The sequence below is a fragment of the Cnephaeus nilssonii genome, assembly GCF_951640355.1.
Source record: "Cnephaeus nilssonii genome assembly, chromosome: 6".
Lineage (NCBI taxonomy): Eukaryota > Metazoa > Chordata > Mammalia > Chiroptera > Vespertilionidae > Cnephaeus > Cnephaeus nilssonii.
Window position 1 is genome coordinate 89,543,009 of NC_137077.1, and position 20,909 is coordinate 89,563,917.

The window sequence follows — 20,909 nt, forward strand, 5'->3', positions numbered from 1 at the left end:
AGAATGACCCCTCAGGCTGGGGTCAATATAATTGAGAGCAGTATCTTTCAAACTCCTTTGAACATAATTTAAAGCAGGAAATACAGTTTTTATTATACTCAATATACACATACAATTATAACAAAACAATGTTTTCATATACTGTGAGCAATACACTTTATTTTCCATTCTCTTGTATTCTATTTCATTTATTTAAAAAGTGCAGACCACAACCCACTAAAAGATTACAACCTACAATTTGAAAGATACTGATTTAAAGCACACAGAATTAAGAGCAGAAGGGATAGAAATGGCCCAAGATAGAATTCTGATTATGGTCTGGATCATAAATCTGCATCAGGTCATAAATGTCTATTGTCTGATAGACAATAAGGTGTTTCTGTGGAAATGGGGGGGTGGGAAATGGAGCGAGGCCTAGGAAGCTGCACAATACTCGAAGAATATGGCAAAATGAGAGGCTGCTGGCCCAGTGTCTTTGGAAAATAGAGCAAAATCATCTCAGGGTTGCTGGGGACACAGAAAAACCAGACTGTAAAATGTCCTGAAAGGCCCCTAAAAACAAAGCAGACAGTTTGCCATTCTTGCAATAATCACCACTGTCAGTGACCTTGAGTTATGACATGGAAGATGGGGCTTGGGATGGGACGGAGCCCCTATCTCACAGCTCCACTGGCCCGAAGCCTAGTTTCCTTACAAGTGTCAGGGCCACACAAAAGACTGGTGCTCCCTCCTCACAAACAGGTCTGTTTTCCATACGAGGCTGGAGAGCTTTGGGGAGGGGGCAGTCCCAGGTGACGTGGAATAAGGTCAGGGTCCTTTTCCCTGCGGATGTGATGGGTGAGGTACACAAAAATGGGCAGACAGTCCAGTTGTCTCTTCTCTCACCGAGAAGACCATGAGATCTATAGTTCACAGTCACCCTCGGGTTGCTGCCATCTGTCCATGCTCCTCTGTGGTATACATTCCCTCTCCTGCCAATACCATGATACCTTGGAGGTAGAGAGGTTCAGAGGATCCGTCTTCAGCTAAGCGGGAAAGCCCCGCTAGGTGGGATCCTGGAGGCTTGCAGGAGTACACTGTGGTGGCTGGTCAGGATGGTAGAGGGTTTGGTGAACCAGGGTGCGGGCTGCTGGGAGGTCATCAGGATCTGAGGGCAAGAAAGGGGCTGGTAAGAGGCTGTGGCTCTCCTGCACCCCCCGATTTACTAGCCCCGCAGCTTGCTGGGACTCACCCAGGCCCAGCTCCTGCAGCAGGCCCTGGTACTCGGGCTCGGCCTCCAGCAATTTCAGCAGATTGGTAGACTCCATCCGCTCAAGCTGCACCTCCCAGTACACATAGATCTTCTGGTTGAATGTGACATACACGAGGCAGGGGCTGTTGTGGCCCTCTTTGCAGGCATACAGGCCTGGGAGGTGGGTGGTGAGACAAAGGCCCAGAAGTTTCAGTCCAGTGGTGGGAAAGCAAGAACAAAATACGCGTCAGCAGTTTTGATCCTCCCAGATGCCAAACTGAAAACTAAAGGCTCTCTTTCTAAGTCTTCTCTGATGGGAACTCAGTAAAACAAGAAAAACAGAAAATATCTGGCCCTATTCCACAGAAAAACTATCGTAACAAACCCAGGCAGAATAGCATCCAAATATGTGATACTTGATTTGTCATCTTAGTGACAGCCTTGGCGTAATGACTAGTCTTGCTAGTCTAAGGGGTAAATCAGCAAAATGTAATCAGAAATGAAGGTTTCTCTGAGGTGGCCACCCCTGTGCAAAGGCCCTGGAGTAAGTATGCCAGCGCACTGCTCAATTCTTCTCACTTTAGTAACCACGCGTATCTCCATGTCATCCCGAGTGAGTGCTGGCTTCCAAGGTCCTGACTGGGAACTAATGGGAATGTTCTAGGACAGCGATTTTCTACCAGTGTGCCACAAGAATTTTTAAAACATGCAATACCTGACTATTTAATCAGGTGCACTGTTCTCTTTTCCCTTAGATTGTGAATAAAAAATGACAACAGTCAGCACAACAGCTGTCCAAAAATGTGAAAGAATCAAAATTATATATATTTTTTTGTCAGATTGGAAGAAAATGTATTTTTTCATGTGCTGCAGGAGATTAGTGATTAGCTTACAAGTGCCATGAGAAGAAAAAGGTTGAACATCGCTGGGCTAAGACCATGTTCTTCACAGAGTTTTCATATACTCAGATGGGAAAGAGCTTTCTGATGTCTTCCCACAGATAGATAAGAAATCATACATTCTGCCCTAGCCAGTTTGGCTCAGTGGATAGAGCGTCAGCCTGTGGACTGGAGGGTCCCAGGTTTGATTCTGGTCAAGGGCACATGCCTGGATTTCGGGCTCAGTCCAACGTGCAGGAGGCAGCCAATCAATGATTCCCATCATTGATGTTTCTATCTCTCTCTCTTCCTCTCCCTTCCTCTCTGAAATCAATAAAAATTAAAAAAACAAAACAAAACGAAATCATACCTTCTTTAAAATATTCAGAAATAGAGATCTCACTATTTTTTTTTTCTTATTTAAAACTGTAAAGATGGCAATTGAGCCTGGCTGGCATGGCTCAGTGGTTGAGTGTCAACCTATGAAACCAGCAGGTCATGGTTCAATTCCTGGTGGGGCACATGCCCAGGTTGTGGGCTTGATCTCCAGTAGGGGGTGTGCAGGAGGTAGCTGATCAATGATTCTCTCTCATCATTTTTAAAAAAATATATTTTATTGATTTTTTACAGAGAGGAAGAGAGAGGGATAGAGAGTCAGAAACATCGATGAGAGAGAAACATCGATCAGCTGCCTCCTGCACACCCCCCAATGGGGATGTGCCCGCAACCAAGGTACATGCCCTTGACCGGAATCGAACCTGGGACCCTTCAGTCCGCAGGCCGACGCTCTATCCACTGAGCCAAACCGGTTTCGGCTCTCTCTCATCATTGATGTTTCTATCTCTCTCCCTCTCCCTTCCTCTCTGAAATCAATAAAAATATATTTTTTTAAAAAAAGATGGCAATTGAGCACTCACCCATCACCCTCCAATGAAAGAGCTAAGGAACTCATTTGTTTATGAAGACTCACATTAGGGGACACACTAAGAATGGAAATAAGAGGCAGACAGTGTGTTAGAGGGATATGGGGCAGGGGCCCACCTGCACAGAAGGCTCGGACATTCTCATCCACTTGGAAGCGGACGACTGTGCGGTTGTGATCAATGATATACGTCTGCCCGTCCCAGGCACAGGCAACCACCTCCTCATGCCCGTTGCCCTGAAATAGGTCAGAGACAAGATTGCAAGGGGTGGCCAGGAGCCATTTCAGAGAGAGATTTAATGACAGGGATGAATAAAATACTGTATAAGGAGCTGTGGACTTGGCTCTGGATGACAAACAACCAGCTGGGAAAGAAGACAACCATATGTTTCTTACTGAATTTCTCCCATGTGCCAGGCACCAAAGGGGCTGTCAAATGAGCCACCTTACATAATGCTCACAACAATCCTGTGAAGTGGGCAACACTTTATAAGCTGAAGTTCCCTCAGTGTCAAATACTCCCAATTTGATCCTGAGGGAACCTCAGCTTATAGAAATAAAGTCACGTACTCAAGGCCACTCAGCTGGGAGGTGGTGGAATCAGGCCTCCAACCCAGGCCTGTTCTACCTGAATTCCAAGCCTCAGGCCTTTTCTCAGACACCATTGAGCACGCATGACGGCAGCACAAAGGACAGCCCCCACTGCGGATTCAGGAGCCACAGCCTTAGTAAAGACAGACTCACACAGGACAAGAAAATAACATACATTTGCAGTTGGGACTGATGACTAACTTCTGGATCCAAGTACTAGTAATTATATGTTTCTCTTTGGAGTGATTACTGCTGCTGAAAGGAACTAAAAAGAGAGATTCCCCAGAGCACAGAGAAGAGTGCTATGCACTGTGGAATAGGGGAACGACTCACTTCAAAGGGAGTAAGAGCTGTCTAAAGAGGGCCCTAAGATAAAGTTGAGCTTGGCTGGTGTTGCTCAGTGGCTGAGCATCGACCCATGAACCAGAGGGTCATGGTTTGATTCCTGGTCAGGGTACAAGCCCAGGTTGTGGGCTTGATCCCCAGTAGAGGGCATGCAAGAGTCAGCCGATCAATGATTCTCTCTTATCATTGATTAGAGGCCTGATGCATGAAATTTCATGCACTGGAGGGGGAGTCCCTCAGCCCAGCCTGCCCCCTCTCACAGCCTGGGAGCCCAAGGGGTGGGAGGCGACCCGGCAGTCAGGGGAAGGCGATGGCCCATCACACCTCTGCTGCTGCCACTGCCAGCAGCACAAGCCTTGGCCGGCCCTGGTTACCTGAGCCTCGGGCGGCCTGGGCAGCTGGGCAGCTGACAGCCGAGGCTTGCCTGTGTCTCGGGCCGGCCCTGGGTGGCTGGGGGGCTGAGGGGACTGGGTGCTGCCATCCTGTGGCTGTGGGTGCCACCATCTTTGAGGGCGTGATGGTCAATTAGCATATTACCTCCTTATTGGCTGTGGGTGCCACCATATTGAGGGCGGGGCAGTCGATTAGCATATTCCCTCCTTATTGGCTGTGGGTGCCACCATCTTTGCAATGGTGTGAGGGTCAATTAGCATATTCCCTTTTTATTAGATAGGCTGTTTCTATCCCTCTCTCCCTCTCCCCTTCTCTCTCTGAAATAAAAAATAATATATATATTTTTAAAAGATAAAGGGTGAGAGTTAACCGTGAAGTGAGAATGGCCTCACTAAAATCTTATCCTCACTAAAATCTTCTCTCTCCATGTGAAGAAGGTAAGAATGTTCCTCTCCACCAGGTGTTCCACCCACCGTGACATCCAATTTCTCTAGGGCGAAAAGCTGGTGGTCCACCTGCACTGACCACAACAGCTTGTCTGCTTCCTCCATAAGCTTCAGTGTCCCTGCAGGATGAGAGGCAGGTGGATGGGTCAGGCAGGAACCTGAGCAGATCCCCCAGGCACACAACTGGCCCATAGCTGATCTGAGGAACTCACCATCCAGGGTGCAGAGGGCAAAGAGGCCAGAGCCACCATTCTCAGCAGTGTGGCCTATGGGTAGAAGGACCAGAAGAAGAAAATGTGAGAAAGACAAGATCAGAGCATATGGGGCTAGGAATGGCGAAGAGCAGGGAGGGAGGGTGGGAGGGACAGGACTAGAAATGAGAGAAAACATTACATCTCCTCTCCCAAAAGCAGTGTTTGCCCTCAGCAACCTGCCTCGTTTGATGTTGCCAATGAGGTGAGTAGAGACATTCTTGTTGTGGATGCGGCCGGATGTCTGGTGCAGCACAACATCTCGGGCAGCCGGGGTCTCCCTGTGGGCAGAAGACTAGGGGACTAAGTGGGAGACCAAGTGAGCTTAGTGTTCCGGCACCTTTGTGGCCCCATCTCTGTAAGAGCTACCAAGCTGTGAACCAGCTAGGAATCCTATTGCTGACCCTGTCTGGCCCGTGTGGCAAGTAGGAAACAGGGATGGAGCTAGCAGGCTACAGTCTTGGAACCTCTTCCAGTTGCTACAAAGTTAGAGCCAGGATTCCCTGGATCCCAAAATATAGGTCTTCCCTTCCTAGGAGAGAGGTGCTTGTGCCGTTCCTAGCTCAAGAAGTTCTGCCAACTGCAGACCTATCATCCACTGCCGGGGACCCAATCTTGCTCCCATGCACCCCACACCATCCACAGGCCTGCACCCCTTACCTAATGCCCTCCATGGTCCCCTCAGAGGTAGTGGAGTGCCTAGCATCCTTGTTCCAGGTGCATAGTAAAACTGCATAAGCACAGCCTGGCTGTGATACCATCAGTTCAGGAACACCCAGGGGACCCAGAGTCACCGAGAGACTGTCCACCTGCATTGGGAAACAGAGGCTTAAAGGGGGCTGGGGAGAGAGTAAGTAGGACCCTGCAAAGGACAGGGGAGAGAAGGGGGGCAGCCCCTGCTAGCAGTCCCCCAGGCTCCAAGGTAGCAGCAGGAGGAATTCTAGTGTTCACAGGGCTCCTGCGCGGCACCACCCTCTGCACATATACCACCTGCTTTCCTCTGTGCATGCCTCCAGTGGGGCCCAGTCCTGATACAGGCCCCACCACACCCACCTTCACATTCCCAGTTCTTAGCACTGGGTTCCTTCCTATTAGTTATTACTAGCAATTTCCCCTAAGACTCTGATTTGAAATGATCTTTAGATCTCTCCCACCAAGGTGATTTTCCCTTCTTTCCACCCTGCATGATGGCCCATGACTGTTCTCCCACAATCCCCTTCAGGAGGCCTTCCTCCCTGCTCTCTGGGCTCTGTGGTCCCCATACTCAGCCTCTCACCTGACCTTCCAGTGTCCATTTCTTAAGTGACACCAGCTGCCCTGTCAGATGTTCAGTGCCCTCGCCCAGATCTTCCCAGCGGAAAGCACGTACCACACGGTCTGTGTAACCTACCACCAGCTCGCAACACCCGTCTCCATCTGTGTCGATCCAGAAAAGAAGACAAGTTTGGAGCCAAAGTTGCATTCGTCAGCTTAAACCCTACCAGCATCTCGTCCCCACTCCTCTGCTAACATCACTGCTGGCATTTTATCTGGTACGACTTCAAGCCCCATCTGTTGTGGAGCCACCTCACACACTGAGTCTGGTGCAGGCTCCTCTGCCCTTCCTGTCCTGACGACACCTACCTCTTCCTGGGCCCTACCCACCCATCTGCTCCAAATGGTCCTGTCAATGCTTCCCTCGGACACACAACTCGAGGTGTCCTGATTCATCCCATATACCTACCACCACCTTCGAGACTGTTTCTGGCCAAAGTATCAGCCCAGTATCTATATAGCTCACTCCTTTGCCATCCTTAAACTCTTGATCAAATGTCATCTTCTCAGTAAGGACTTCCCTGACACCTCCATTTAGAATCGCTACCTCTACCTCAACGCTCTCTTGCTCCTTTCCATGGTTTATTCCTCCTCCCCCCCAAATCCCTGGAGATCTGCTCTATTACCAACTGACTCCCAGCTGCCTGCAAAGACAGCCATGCCCACCGATGTCGCTGATCAGCATGACCTTGGTGTTGGCAGGGATGTGCTGCTTAAACACTAGACGCTGCTCCTCTCCCATTAGGGTCTCATGGTGCCCAGAGGCATCCAGGGTCCTGGCAGGTGTCAGGTCACACAAGTGAAACCAGCCCTCAGCACTCACCGCCACCACGAGATTCTGGGAGAGACAGAGGTATAGGAGAGATGGACTGGGGAGGGAGTCTGAGCACAGGCTGATCATTAGAATACAGAAGTCAGGGCCGAAGCCATTACCCTCAGCTGATTTCCAACTTGAGACAACAATCAATCTAAGTAAGGCCTTGGAGTTACATTGAAGTTCCAAGGTCCCCAAGAGTTCTTACCTTTCCTTTATTGCATACATCTCCAACCCCAACGCAAGTCAGCTGCAAAAGAAGAAAGGGAGGCTCAATGAGACACAGAGGGAGACCAGTACTCCCTAATCTCTATGAAGCTGGAAGAAACAGGTTTTCTAATTACCATCATTCGCTGAAAACCTGTTGCGAATGACCTACACTGATAGTCTGTGTTAATCAAGTTATTGTGCTATAGGTTTATTTGCTTTACCCAGACGGCAATACAAAGACCTGAAGACAATTTGGGCTCAAAACAAAATCTTTAGAAAACAAAAACTCTAATATAGCCAGACTATCAAGTTTCTGGACGTATTCAAATACTGCCCTCATTTTCTACTATAATTTATAAGATTAGACAACCTAGGCTGAGCAGCTGGTGAGTTTAGGACATGCTGGTGAGCCCCTGTGTGGGTCTCAGCCTTGACAGTTCCTGGACAGAAGAAATCCCTTCCCTGACCTGTAGACCCCGGTAGTTGAATACTTACCATTCCCTGGCAGGAACAGGTGAGCCATGGCCGGCTGTCATCATTCTTATATACAGACAGCTTCCCACTGGTGTCTCCCACCACCAGTTCATTTAACTTCAAATGGAGAGAGAAGAGAGTTAGCATGGGATCCTGCTGACCCACCTCAAACTCTACTGGGCCCATCCTGAGGAAATCACAGGACATCAACTTGAATCTTCATCAACTTTACTGAAAATTTTTTGTGACCAACACAGCCATAGTTTCCCAGTTTCTTTATTTCTATAGTGGGGAAGGATGGTATGTGTGTGTGTGTGTTACGGGCAGGGGAGATTAGAGGAATAGGGCAATACAGAATCCATCCCAGAAAAGTTTGACATCTGAACAACTTAATGCCCTATATACTTGTCCATTACAAATAGGACATACAGAATGGGGCAAAGTAGTTTTACAGTTGTCTGTATGAAAAATAATACAATAATTAAACTGGTGCCCTAGCCAGTTTTGCTCAGTGGATAGAGCAGTGGCCAACTGAAGGGTCCCGGGTTTGATTCCAATCAAGGGCACATACCTGGGGTGCAGACTCAATCCCCGGCCCTGTGGGAGGCAACCAATCAATGTGTCTCTCTCACATCAATGTTTTTCTCTCTTTCTCTCTCTCTGTTTCTCCCCTCCCTTCCACTCTCTGAAAATAAATGAAAACATATCGTGTGAGGATTAACAACAAATATATATATGTATATACTAGGGGCCCGGTGCACGATATTCGTGCACTGGGGTTGGGGGGTCCCTCAGCCCAACCTGCCCCCTCTCACATACTGGGTGCCCTCAGGGGATGTCCTACTGATGGCTTAGGCCCGTGCCCCACGCTCCTTTGTGGGAGGCAACCGGGCTGATCAGGGGAAGGCAGCAGCCCCATCACCCCGCTGCTGCAGCCACTACCAGTCACCACAGCCACCAAGGTGTTTTCATCAACACGGACTTCAGTCCCTTCACCAAGAAAAAATGACAACTTTCTTTAGGCATTTTCAAGATGTGTCTTTCATAGGATATACATTTTTTTTTTAATCCTCACCTGAGGGTATGTTCCCATTGATTTTTAGAGTGTGGATGAAAGAGGGAGAGACAGAGAGAAACATCAATGTGAGAGGGACACTTTGATTGGTTGCCTCCTGTATGAGCCCTGACCATGGGCGCCAGGCTGGGGGGCATGCAGGGACCCCTGGGCCGCACGCAGCGGTGGCCGCCAAGGGTCTCCACACACCCCAGAGGCCAGCAGCCAGCCCCCCATCATGTGCGCCAGACTGGGGGCGTGGACCCAAACTGCCTCTTGATGCTGGAGCATTCCCAAGTGGCTGGGGGCACTATGGTGACAGGGGATGTTTCCGCCCCGCCCCCAGCCCCTTGGCTCCTGCACCTATAGGCTCAAAGTGGCCAGGGGGTGTTCTGGGACCCCTGCCACTCAGGACCTAAGCAAGGGGCCTACAGGCTCGGACTGGCCTGGGTCCTGAGGATGTTTGCGGGACCCAGCCCCTTGGTGCCTGCACCCTTGGGCTCCAAGTGGCCAGGGGGTGTTCTGGGCCCCTGCCACTCAGGACCTAAGCAGGGGCCTACAGGATCTGAGCGGCTTGGGTCCAGAGGATGTTTATGGGACCCAGGCCGCTCAGGACCTAAGCGCAGGCCTACAGGATCTGAGCGGCTTGGGTCTGGAGGATGTTTCCCAGACCCCAGACCTCTGCAAGTGTTTGGGGGCGGGAACATTCCCGCGTCGCTATGGCGACACGGGAATGTTCCCGCCCACCAAGGCTCCCAGTGGCCAGGGGGCGTTCTGGGGCCCCCCCGCCACTCAGGACCTAAGTGATCCGCCTGGGTCCGGAGGATGTTTATGGGACCCAGGCCGCTCAGGACCTAAGTGCAGGCCTACAGGATCTGAGAGGCTTGGGTCTGAAGGATGTTTCCCAGACCCCAGACCCCAGACCTCTGCAAGTGTTTGGGGGCGGGAACATTCCCGCGTCGCTATGGCGACGCGGGAATGTTCCCGCCCCTCCAAGGCTCCCATTGGCCAGGGGGCGTTCTGGGGCCCCTGCCGCTCAGGACCTAAGCACGGGCCTACAGGCTCTGAGCGGCTTAGGTCCCAGACCCCAGACTGCTGCAAGTGTTTGGGGGCGGGAACATTCCCGCGTCGCTATGGCGACGCGGGAATGTTCCCGCCCGCCAAGGCTCCCAGTGGCCAGGGGGTGTTCTGGGCCCCTGCCGCTCAGGACCTAAGCGCGGGCCTACAGGCTCTGATCGGCCTGGGTCCGGAGGATGTTTACGGGACCCAGGCTGCTCAGCGCCCGCATATGCAAATTAACCGCCATCTTGTTCGCTCTGATTGGCTGTGGGCGTAGCGAAGGTGCGGTCAATTTGCATGTTTGCCTATTATTAGGTTAGATATACATATGTGTGTGTGTATATATATATGTGTGTGTGTGTGTGTATATATATATATATATATACACTGATAATATCCTAGGTCAGTGGTCGGCAAACTCATTAGTCAACAGAGCCAAATATCAACAGTACAACGACTGAAATTTCTTTTGAGAGCCAAATTTTTTAAACTTAAACTTCTTCTAACACCACTTCTTCAAAATAGACTTGCCCAGGCCGTGGTGTTTTGTGGAAGAGCCACACTCAAGGGGTCAAAGAGCCGCATGTGGCTCGCGAGCCGCAGTTTGCCGACCACGGGCCTAGGTGGTCGTCATGCCCTGACGCCATGATGTCCTCATGCCGTCACAAGATGGTTGCGCACACAGCTGAGGCGGGTCCTGGCGGACAGTCCCCACCACCTCATGTAGAGGAGGCAGGTCCTGGAGTCTCCCCCGCCTTGCACGGAGGAGGCAGTTCCTGCGGCTTGGTGTGCTGCTGAGGCGGGAACCCCCGGCTCCGGCCTACCTCTTTGGGGCAGTCCATCGAGGAGCCCAGGATGGGTGGGTGGGGCCTACCTTTTTGGGGCGATCCATCACGGGACTCCCGCACTGTGAGAGGGCACAGGCCAGGCTGGGGGACACCCGCCCCCCCCCCCCCCCCCGATCCCGAGTGCACAAATTTATATGTATATATGCTAGAGGCCCAGTGCACAAATTCCTGCACAGGTGGGGATCTGGCTGGCCCACCCCGACCGGGAGTGATAGGGCCAGGCCAACTGGGGGTGAGGGGCTGTGGGCAGTTGGCTGGCTGGCCCCACCCCCTGGTCGAACTCCTGGTCAAGGGGATAATTTGCATATTAGCCTTTTATTATATAGGATAAAATAACAAACTGTTTCTCATACTGTAAACTTACTCTTGCCCCACCCTGTATTTTGAAAACAATCCCAAATATTCAACTTTTAGAGAATTTAACTTCAAACCTCATATTCAATTAGAGGCCAGGTAAAAAGAAAATGTCAGCTCTGGGGCCCTTCTCCTTTAGAAAGACCTTTGTTCTGGGTGTGAATGAGTGAATATAGGATGGAGGTTGGGGGTAACATGAAGGGGCTGCTGGGTGTCAGCATCCATGCTCTGGGTCTCTGGTGCCCTCAAGTGGTGACTAAGCTCTCAAGAGGGCAGGCTCCCTGTATGGAGCCTCTTCACTCTTTGTTTTAGGGTACTCCACCTCCTAGGGGTCCCCAAAAGCTGGCCACCCTTTCCAGAGACTAACGATAATAAATAATAAGGTAGCTCTAAACCCTATTTCCACTAACAGCTTCATGACTTCCGTTGTGGGGACATCCAACATCCCCTTCCTGTCCTCAAAATAGAGTGAGTATTAGAGTCTCAGGAGATTTAATTATTTTTTTTTCTTTTTTGAATTTATGGGTTAACAAAATTATACAGGTTTCAGGTGCACCATTCTACAAGGAGATTTCATTCTAAAGGCAACAAAGACATAACAAAAAAACAGTAAGCAAAAGTTAGCAATGAATTGGAATTTATCAATATGATTTAGTTTATTTAAACCTTAGATTATTTTTAATAGTTATGGGAATATTAGATCATAGAAGCATAAAACAAGCTTATTTGCATTAAATCCTATACAGCTGATGTTTCAATTACAGCTGCCCCTGGAGGATTTCTGCAGACACATAAGAGAGAAGCATGGCACATAGAGGCTCAGACTGCACCTGCCTGCATTTGAATCCAGCTCTCTATGCCTCTATTTTTTTCATCTATAAAATGAGGATCATAAAAGTAGCTACCTCATAAGATTGTTGTGAGAACTGAGTTAACAGAAGAAAGCATTTAGAAGTGATTGGCATACAGTGAGCACTAATACCAAGTGGTTTTAAGCCTCTAGTTAAATATCTCCAGGGCTAGAGATCTTAGCACTTTTCATATAATCCATTCTTTTATTATACATTCATTCAACAAATGAATCTATAGTAGGTCTTGATAAAATGTTTGCTTAATAGACAAATACCAACAAAGATTTTTTTAAAGAAACAAAACAAAAAATCAGCCCTGCTGGTGTGGGTCAGTGGTTGAGTGTCAACTTATGAACCAGGAAGTCTTGGTTCAATTCTGGTCAGGGCACATGCCTGGGTTGTGGTCTTGATCCCCAGTGTGGGACAGAGGCAGTTGATCAATGATTCTCTTTCATCATTTATGTTTCTATCTCTCTCTCCCTCTCCCTTCCTCTCTGAAGTCAATAAAAATATTTTTTTTAAAAAAAGAGAAACAAACAAACAAACAAAAAATCAGAATGAAAGAGAATGCCCTTGAGTTAGTCAGCCCTTGAGTTTTCAGGTAGAGCTAAACAACCATTAGGGGTACGAAGATAAATGCCACAAACTCCCTGCTGAGAAGGACCTCATAGTTTAACAAGAGCACAGACACAGGAATCCTATATAATAAAGAGGAAATATGCTAATTGACCATCACTCTGTCACAAAGATGGCTGCACCCACAGCTGAGGCCAAGTTCCCATAAGGAGTCTTAATGAGCAACCAGCAGGGACCTGAGGCTATGCCCTCCCCCGTCCCTGTGGGGCTTGACAGGGGACCTCAGGCCGTGTCCCCCACTCGGCAGGGCTTGACAGGGGATCTCAGGCCACGCCCCACACCCAGCAGGGCTTGACAGGGGATCTCAAGGTGCGCTTCCCATCCTGGTGCTGGGCTAGGGGACCTCAGGCTGCTCCCCCCGCCCTGCACCAGGCCGGGGGACCTCAGGCCACGCCCCCAACCTGGTAGGGCTTGACAGGGGACCTCAAGGTGCGCTTCCCATCCTGGTGCTAGGCTAGGGGACCTCAGACCGCACCCCCCACCTTGGCACCCAGCCCGGGGACCTCAGGCCACACCCCCCACCCCAGCACCGGGCCAGGGGACCTGAGGCTGCGCCCCCCTCCCAGTGCCAGGCCGGGGGACCTGAGGCTGTGCCTCCCCTCCCCCGCCCCGCCACCTGGCGGGGCTTGATGGGGGACCTCAGGCCATGCCCCTCACCCAGCGGGGCTTGACAGAGGATCTCAGGCCATGTCCCCCAACTGGCAGGGCTTAATAGGGGACCTCAAGGCACGCCTCCCACCCTGGTCTGGGCTGGGGGACCTCAGGCCATGCCCCCTGTCCTGGTTCCAGGCCAGGGAACCTGAGGCTACGTCCCCTGACCAGCGGGGCTTGACAAGGGTGGGACTGGCCAGGTCTGGATCTAGCCCAATGGGGGTGGGGGCCAGCCGGGTCTGGGTCTCACGCGATTATGAGGTGCATGTGGGTGGGCGGGGACTTGACTCTGGGTCCTGTGGGGTGCCCTAGACTCTGACAGGAGGAAGGTTTTCATATACATTTTACTAATTTTTTTTCAACTCTGACACTTCTATTATAGAGAAAGGGCAAATAGCAATATTAAATTATTTCCTCTAATTAATCTCCTTTTAATGTGCACGAATTTTGTGCACCGGGCCACTAGTAAAATCACAAAACAGTGTGGTAGGTGCAGTGAGCTAGGCAGAGTGAGATAATGCCACTGGAAGAGGACATTGCCAGGGCAGCCTATCTGCTCTCTAGCACCTCAGTAGTCCCCCCTTGTCCATGAGGATATGTTCAAAGACCACAGTGAATGCCTGAAACTGCAGAGTGTACTGAACCCTCATACACACTATGTTTTTCCTATAAATACATACTATGATAGTTTAATTTATAACAGTAAGAAATTAACAACAACTACTAACAAAATGGAACAATTATAACAATACTAGAGGCCCGATGCACGAAATTTGTGCAAGGAGCTCTGCTCTTGCAGCTGCGGCGGCTTGCCTCGGCCCTTGCAGCCCTGGCTTTGTGTGGAAGGTTGTCTGGAAGGACGTCCAGAAGGTCGTTCAGCTGTCTGGTCTAATTAGCATATTATGCTTTTATTATTATAGATACTATGATAAAAATTATGCAAATATGCTCACTCATTTCAGGGGGGTCCCTTGTTGAAGTTTTCGTACAGGCTCAATGCTTTCTGGGGTAACATGTTACCATCAACTGGAACATATTTTCTTCCACCTTCCCACTTATCAGGCACTGTGGCCATCACTTTTACAGTTTCATGTATGACAGCAAAACAAGCAGGGATTTCTTTTTCTTTCTTCATAATTTCACAGATAGAAGATTTGTTCTGATCACAGATCTTAGCAACCTCAGCGTAGGATTACTTTTCTTATTAAGTCAAGAACATTCACTTTTTCACTTAAAGGAAGCAGTTTACCACTCCTACTTGGCATATCCAAATTGCTAGTGTCACTACTCTTATGCTTTGGGGCCATTATTAAGTAAATAAGGGTTACTTAAATGCAAATACTGCAATACTGTGACAGTTGGTCTTGATCTGATAACCCAGACAGTTAAGTGACTAACAGTGGGTAATGTCTATGGTGAGAATACACTGAAAAAAGGGATGATTCATATCCCAGGCAGGATATAGTGGAACTGAGCAAGATTCCATTGTGATACTCAGAACAGCACACAATTTAATACCTATAAATTATTTATTTCTGGAATTTTCCATTTAATATTTTTGGACTTCTGTTGACTGTAGGTAACTGAAAATGAGGCTAAGGAGTGACTACTGTATAATGCTTCCCAGCAGTTCTGCTTCTCTGGTTGATTCTGGCTCTGGAGGCCAATCAGTGACACTAAAGAACCCCAGGTGGATAGTACACCAACAGTCAGAGATGCTAAAGAAGAACAGAAGTAAGATCCTTCTAGAAAGTAGAGACTCTCTCTCCCATGGTATAGCCAGGCTTGGGTGGGTAGTTCTAGAGGGAATGTATTCTATTCATGGCTTCTCCCTCCAACATAGCAGAAAATAAATTTGTTTCAAAGAACTAGCACTTAATCACACACTGTGGCCATCACTTTTGGCTAATGGTTTCTATATATATAAAAGCCTAAGCGACCTTTACTACCCGACAACTGGCTGGTAGCTATGATGTGCACTGACCACCAGAGGGCAGAAGCTCAACACAGTAGCTGCTCCCTGGTGGTCAATGCGCTCCCACAGCCAACCTCCCGCAGCTGGCCAACCTCCTGCAGTTGGCCAACCTCCCGCAGTCCCTCCTCCAGGCCAGCTGCCCCAATCGACCCAATGGGGACTGGGCAATAAGGCCTCAATCGGCCCTGATCGCCAGCCAGGCTGAGGGACCCCACTCGTGCATGAATTTGTGCACCAGGCCTCTAGTATTAGAATAAAGTAAGTCTTTTTCCTGCCCCAAATCTCCAAATGCTGGCCTGGGGAACCAATAATAAAATTTCTATCCACACTTCTATAGGCTGAGTGTACCACATCTGATCACTAGCCAACTATCTCACTACTTGCCTTCTTTCAATTATATTTATTAGTAGGCAGAGGGCTTCAAATTGCTTTGAGATACATAATAACATTTTCTTTTCATAACAATCATCATTTATTCAACAAACATGTACTGAGTCCCTATTATGTGCTAGGCACTATTCTAAGTGTTGGGAATAAAATAGTAAAAAACAGACAAAAAATTCCTATCCCAATGGCACTTACAACTCAGGGGGAAAAAATAATCTACCCAACATAGCAGAACTGAGTGTGTAGTAGTCTATTCACTTAGAAAAGCACAATTTCCAAAAGAGCTAGGCTATGAAGCAATTTTAAAAAGCATGTATTTCCCTTGTAAACAAAGAAGACACTCAGATAAAAAGGAAAATAATGCACATCTAAAGTCACTTTGTTAATTTACTACTTAAAAATGCCTCCCTTTTCTGATAAAAATTGTACTGCTTGGCATATGAAAAAATGTGAAAGCCCAGAAAACATAATACAAATTTATGAGAATAACTTTTTCCTTCTTAGAGGAGGTAGAGCCAAAAGAAGCCTCATAAAATGCCTCTCCATAACAGCACAAAGGAATCTGGAAAGAGAGGAGGATGTTTTAGCCCTTTTTTTTTGTTTGTTTTTTCTTTTCAGGCAAAAGACAGTGCTGAACAGTAGGGAGGCAGAGTAGGGAGATGGGACAGAGGGTAGAAGAAAAAGGCAATAAGGTGCTCTGTATTAAAAATATAAATAGAGCCCTGGCCAGTTTGGCTCAGTGGATAGAGCGTCGGCCTGTGGACTGAAGGGTCTCAGGTTCAATTCTGGCCAAGGGCACATGCCTGGGTTGCGGGCTCGATCCCCAGTAGAGGGCATGCAGGAGGCAGCTGATCAATGATTCTCTCTCATCATTGATGTTTCTATCTCTCTCCCCCTCTTCCTTCCTCTCTGAAATCAATAAAGAAATATATTTAAAATATATATATATATATATATATATATATATATATATATATATATATATATATATATAAATAGAGATTGTTAGATAAGGCAATACAATCCTTAATGGCCATTTGTAAGCTTCCCGCCACAGGAGAACAAAAGACCAGGAAAAACGAGCTGGGACACCAGGAGTCACACAAGGAATGAAACTGTCCTAAAGGCATGAAGGCACCTGGTCGCACACCTGCATTCTAAGCCCACCAGCTCAGCCCCCAGACCCACTGACAAGTGTCCCTCTAGTGACTGCATGTGAGGATGAAACTCCAGCCCGAGTGCTGCCATCACAGACCCAATGACCCCTTGGCTCCGTGCTGTGCAGCCCTTCCCTTGGGACATCGCATCCCCCAGCCCCTTTCCTCAAATAAATTGCATTTTCTTTAATTACCAGCTGAGATGGCTATTTAGCCTGCCCGTGTACCACCATGTTAACTTTTCAGAGATAAATGAAAATATAAAATCTGGAAAAAAAGAGTGTTTCACACCACCAATAGCCCCCATCCTCTTTGATGCTTCACCCTAGAACCTTTTATATGTTTTAATCAAGGCATCTCATTACATTTTGTTATTCTATGACTATCACCCCACCTGATTATGAGCTACCTGAAGGCTGCGTCTGTCTTGTTAATTATTTAATTCCCAGAATGTAGCAATCCTTGGCGCCTAATGGGCAGTTCAATAAATATTTGCAGAAAAATATAATAAAAATTTATCAATAATGGCGCTAACACTTTTAACTGTGTTCCAGGCATGATGCTACCTGCTTTACCTTATTAATTCATTTAAAACGGGAAAAAGAACGACGCGAGGGAAGAAATGGTAGATGGAAATTATTTTTGTAACTCACTTAAGGACTTTAAAGTTTCCAGACACTTGCGTGTATGAAGGAGCAGGTACCATAGAAAGACGTTCAGATTGGGGTACTTACGAGGGCATGCATCTGTTGCTCCGGCTGGAGGAGCTTAGTTTACCAGAATAAATTTGAATAAATACAGCGCCTCAAGGATAAGGTGACCAGACGTCCCGCTTTTGGCGGGACAGTCCCGATTTTTAACAATTTGTCCCGCGTCCCGCGGCGTTTTAAAAAAGTCCCGATTTTTGGAAAGAATGCACGACAAGCTAGGGAACAGCGAGAGAACGGGAAGGGAATATACGGTTTTCAGCGGCCATGTGGCTATTTAGCCAGGATATGAGTTTTATATTATTTTTGTTAATTTTATAATGTTAAACTTTAATAATAACAAATAACTGTTGAGAACTGATTATCGAGAACTGCTTATCAAAGTTCGCATTGTTGATCAGTTGTTAGAATTTGACCACCATTGTTTGGACTTAATGAACAATGGCATTTTTGGGGATTGGCAACGACGGAAACATTTTGTAACTGTCTCTCAGACGATACACATCGTACTGCGTGCTAGTAAGCTAGTTAAACAAGTGATGTCATTACAAATCAGCTATTCAGATAATTTAGGTAAGTAATTTATTTATTTCATAAATACATAAATTTTCTTGAATTTAGCAGACAGTACTTGTATTATTTATATTTTATAGTGGCGGCAAAAAGTCTAGCGCCGGCCTTGAAAGTGACACGACTGACCTTTTAAACAACGACAGCAATCTACTAAAAAAATTCACTCAAATGAGAAATATGCCAAAGAATAAAATAATACTATACATAATTTTTTATTTATTACATTTGTAAATTGTACTTATGTTGAAATTTAAAAATATATATTACAATACTATTTTTGCGTTCTATGAAAATTTTTGTTGCTCCATACAGACCAAAATTTTAATCAAGAACCCCCCACCCCCACCCCGGTCAATGGTGTCCCGCTTTACCAATGTTAAAATCTGGTCACCTTACTCAAGGAGCCAAGAGTAAGAACGGCAAACGTGCTTTTAGAACCCATTTTGAGGCTTTTTTTTAAAAACTGTATTTTCTTTAAAATGTATTTTTACTGATTTCAGAGAGGAAGGGAGAGGGAGATAGAAACACCAATGATGAGAATCATTGATTGGCTGCCTCCAGCACGCCCCACACTGGGGATGGAGCCCACAACCCCTGGCATGTGCCCTGACCCGGAATCCAACCGTGACCTCCTGGTTCATAGGTCGAGGCTCAACCACTGAGCCACGCCAGCCGGCCTATTTTGAGGCTTTGAAAGGTAAAATGGTTTTAGAAGTGATATCCCTGGAGGAAGCGTAAGGACAGAGCAGTGACCAGGAAATTTGGCCACCAAGGTTTAATAGGCTCTTCCGGCAAATAAGTTACTGAATTAGACAGAGTCAGTCATCTATGTTCCTAGAAGAATACCAGACCAGGGAATGAGAACGATTCGGTCTGGACGCCCCGGCATTTACGCTATCTATAAAGCTTTCCAGGCCCGCCACGCCAGGCCTCTCGCGCAGGCGCCGCTCGCGCCCGACTTCCTCCACTTCCCTGGCCCCGCCCCGGCCCTGCGCAGGCCCCGGTGTCTCCTGCAGTGCGCATGCACTGACCGTATCGTTATCGACGTCTCCGAGGCAGATTGCGTGCGGAAAGAGGCTTCCGCTGAACTCCAGGGCCACGCGCTGCACGTAGCTAACGGACCTCATCGCACTTCCAAGGGCTAAGGGGTTGGGGGACCCCGCTAAATGTTCCCCGAGCCTCTCCCGGCCGCTGCCAGTGCGGAAGGCCACCCAAAGCGGAAAGTTACGTCACCACCTAAACCTCCAATCCCGGCTTTCCTCGCTTGACCTTAGAAAGGAGGCGGGTCTTCCGAGCCCGCTGGGCATGGGGCGTGACCAGCTACTGATGTGAGTGACAGGGGCGTGGGCCACTCGTTTTCACCCGAGGGCTGGATCGCGAGGGCAGACCAATCCTAACCAGGCTGATCCATTCCCTTGGCCACAGGGCTCTCTAGTGCTTGACCAATTAACCTTGACCTCTTCCTTTGTCGCCCTGATAGTTGAAGAGTCCCAGTCATCAGATCATCCCTGAGAATCATAATAATCGTATTAACTGCCAATTTTGTAGTTTACAGCAGTGTTGTTTTTTTTAAAGTTGCCCGTTAGGAGTTGTGAAAACTATATGGTCGATTGAACCAGCATTTAAAAACACAAAATAGAATAGAATAAAAAATATCTAGTGACATAAGATAGGTATTGTTTTAGTGAAACCTTTGTTTCAAGTGTATATATTTATATGTATATATACTGGCTAATGTAAAAAAAACAAACCAGTGTGTGTGCTTTGTGATCAATAGTTTGAAAACCACTTGATGCAAAGCACATTTCACATATTATTTCATAACTAGAGGCCCGGTGCATGAAATTCTTGCACTTAAGGGGGTCCCTCAGTCCAGCCTGCGCCCTCTCACAGTCTGGGAACCCTTGGGGGGATGTCTGACTGACAGCTTAGGCTCGCTCCCCAGGGGCCTAAGCTGGCAGTCAGACATCCTTAGCGCTGCCATGGAAGCGGGAGAGGCTCTTGCCACCGCCGCTGCACTTGCCAGCCGTGAGCCTGGCTCAGGGCTTCTGGCTGAGTGGCTCCTGCATTGAGCGTCTGCCCCCTGGTGGTCAGTGTGCATCATAGCGACCGGTCATTCTGCTGTTCGGTTGATTTGCATATTAGCCTTTTATTATATAGGATTATTTTGGATGAGAAAAACAGGTTCAGTGAGATTAAGTAACAAGGAAGAAAATGGTAGAGGTGGAACTCAAACCAGAATTATTTGATCCAAAACACTAGATCCTTTCTATCATTTATGTCATAGTTCTTAGTAAAGTCCTCAGGGTACAAGTTGGGTTACTGAGATTCTGGACCTTCCCTGCCTTGTGTGCCCCCACCATAAAGCTCTTGCCTCCCTTCCTCAGTGGCCCCACTCTGTAATATAAATGGGACATCACCATCATGGCTGGCTTCTTAGGGAAACTTTTCATGTTGGATCAAGTCCAATCTTTCTTTGGGTGCCTCATCAATTAAGGCACCGAAGTATTATTATTATTATTTTTTATTGTCTAAAGTTTTACATTTGTCTTCTTTTTCCCCAATTGACCCCCCACCCCAGCCATTCCCACCCCAGGCAAGCCCCCACTGCCTCAGTGCCTGTGTCCATTGGATATGCTAATATGCATACATACAAGTCCTTTGCTTGCTCTCAACCGGCACCAAAGTATTTCTTATTTAATATGTATATTTATTGATTTCAGAGAGGAAGGGAGAGGGAGAGATAGAAACATCAATGATGAAAGAGAATTATTAATTGGCTGTCTTT

At 47.7% G+C, this 20,909-nt stretch overlaps 1 protein-coding gene across 1 annotated transcript; it reads right to left on the reverse strand.

Moving 5' to 3' along the window:
* Window positions 1–81: 81 nt before the first annotated feature.
* On the reverse strand, window positions 82–19,367 carry ITFG2 (integrin alpha FG-GAP repeat containing 2). Its single transcript, XM_079774249.1, has 12 exons — window positions 19,153–19,367; window positions 7,891–7,986; window positions 7,394–7,435; window positions 7,038–7,209; window positions 6,334–6,473; window positions 5,718–5,866; window positions 5,241–5,338; window positions 5,019–5,072; window positions 4,834–4,925; window positions 3,151–3,268; window positions 1,232–1,405; window positions 82–1,147 (listed from the first exon to the last, which is right to left on the reverse strand). Exons 1-12 carry the CDS (start codon window positions 19,246–19,248, stop codon window positions 1,044–1,046), a joined length of 1,335 nt encoding a protein of 444 aa, XP_079630375.1. The 5' UTR covers window positions 19,249–19,367; the 3' UTR covers window positions 82–1,043.
* Between the last annotated feature and the right edge of the window lie 1,542 nt (window positions 19,368–20,909).

Coding starts and splice junctions, on each gene's coding strand:
- ITFG2 (XM_079774249.1), bottom strand. CDS start 19,248: ATGAGGTCCGTTAGCTACGTGCAGCGCGTGGCCCTGGAGTTCAGCGGA. Junction 7,436..7,890: donor CCTGTTCCTGCCAGGGAATG/GTAAGTATTCAA, acceptor CTTCTTTTGCAG/CTGACTTGCGTTGGGGTTGG. Junction 7,210..7,393: donor ATGTATGCAATAAAGGAAAG/GTAAGAACTCTT, acceptor TGTCTCTCCCAG/AATCTCGTGGTGGCGGTGAG.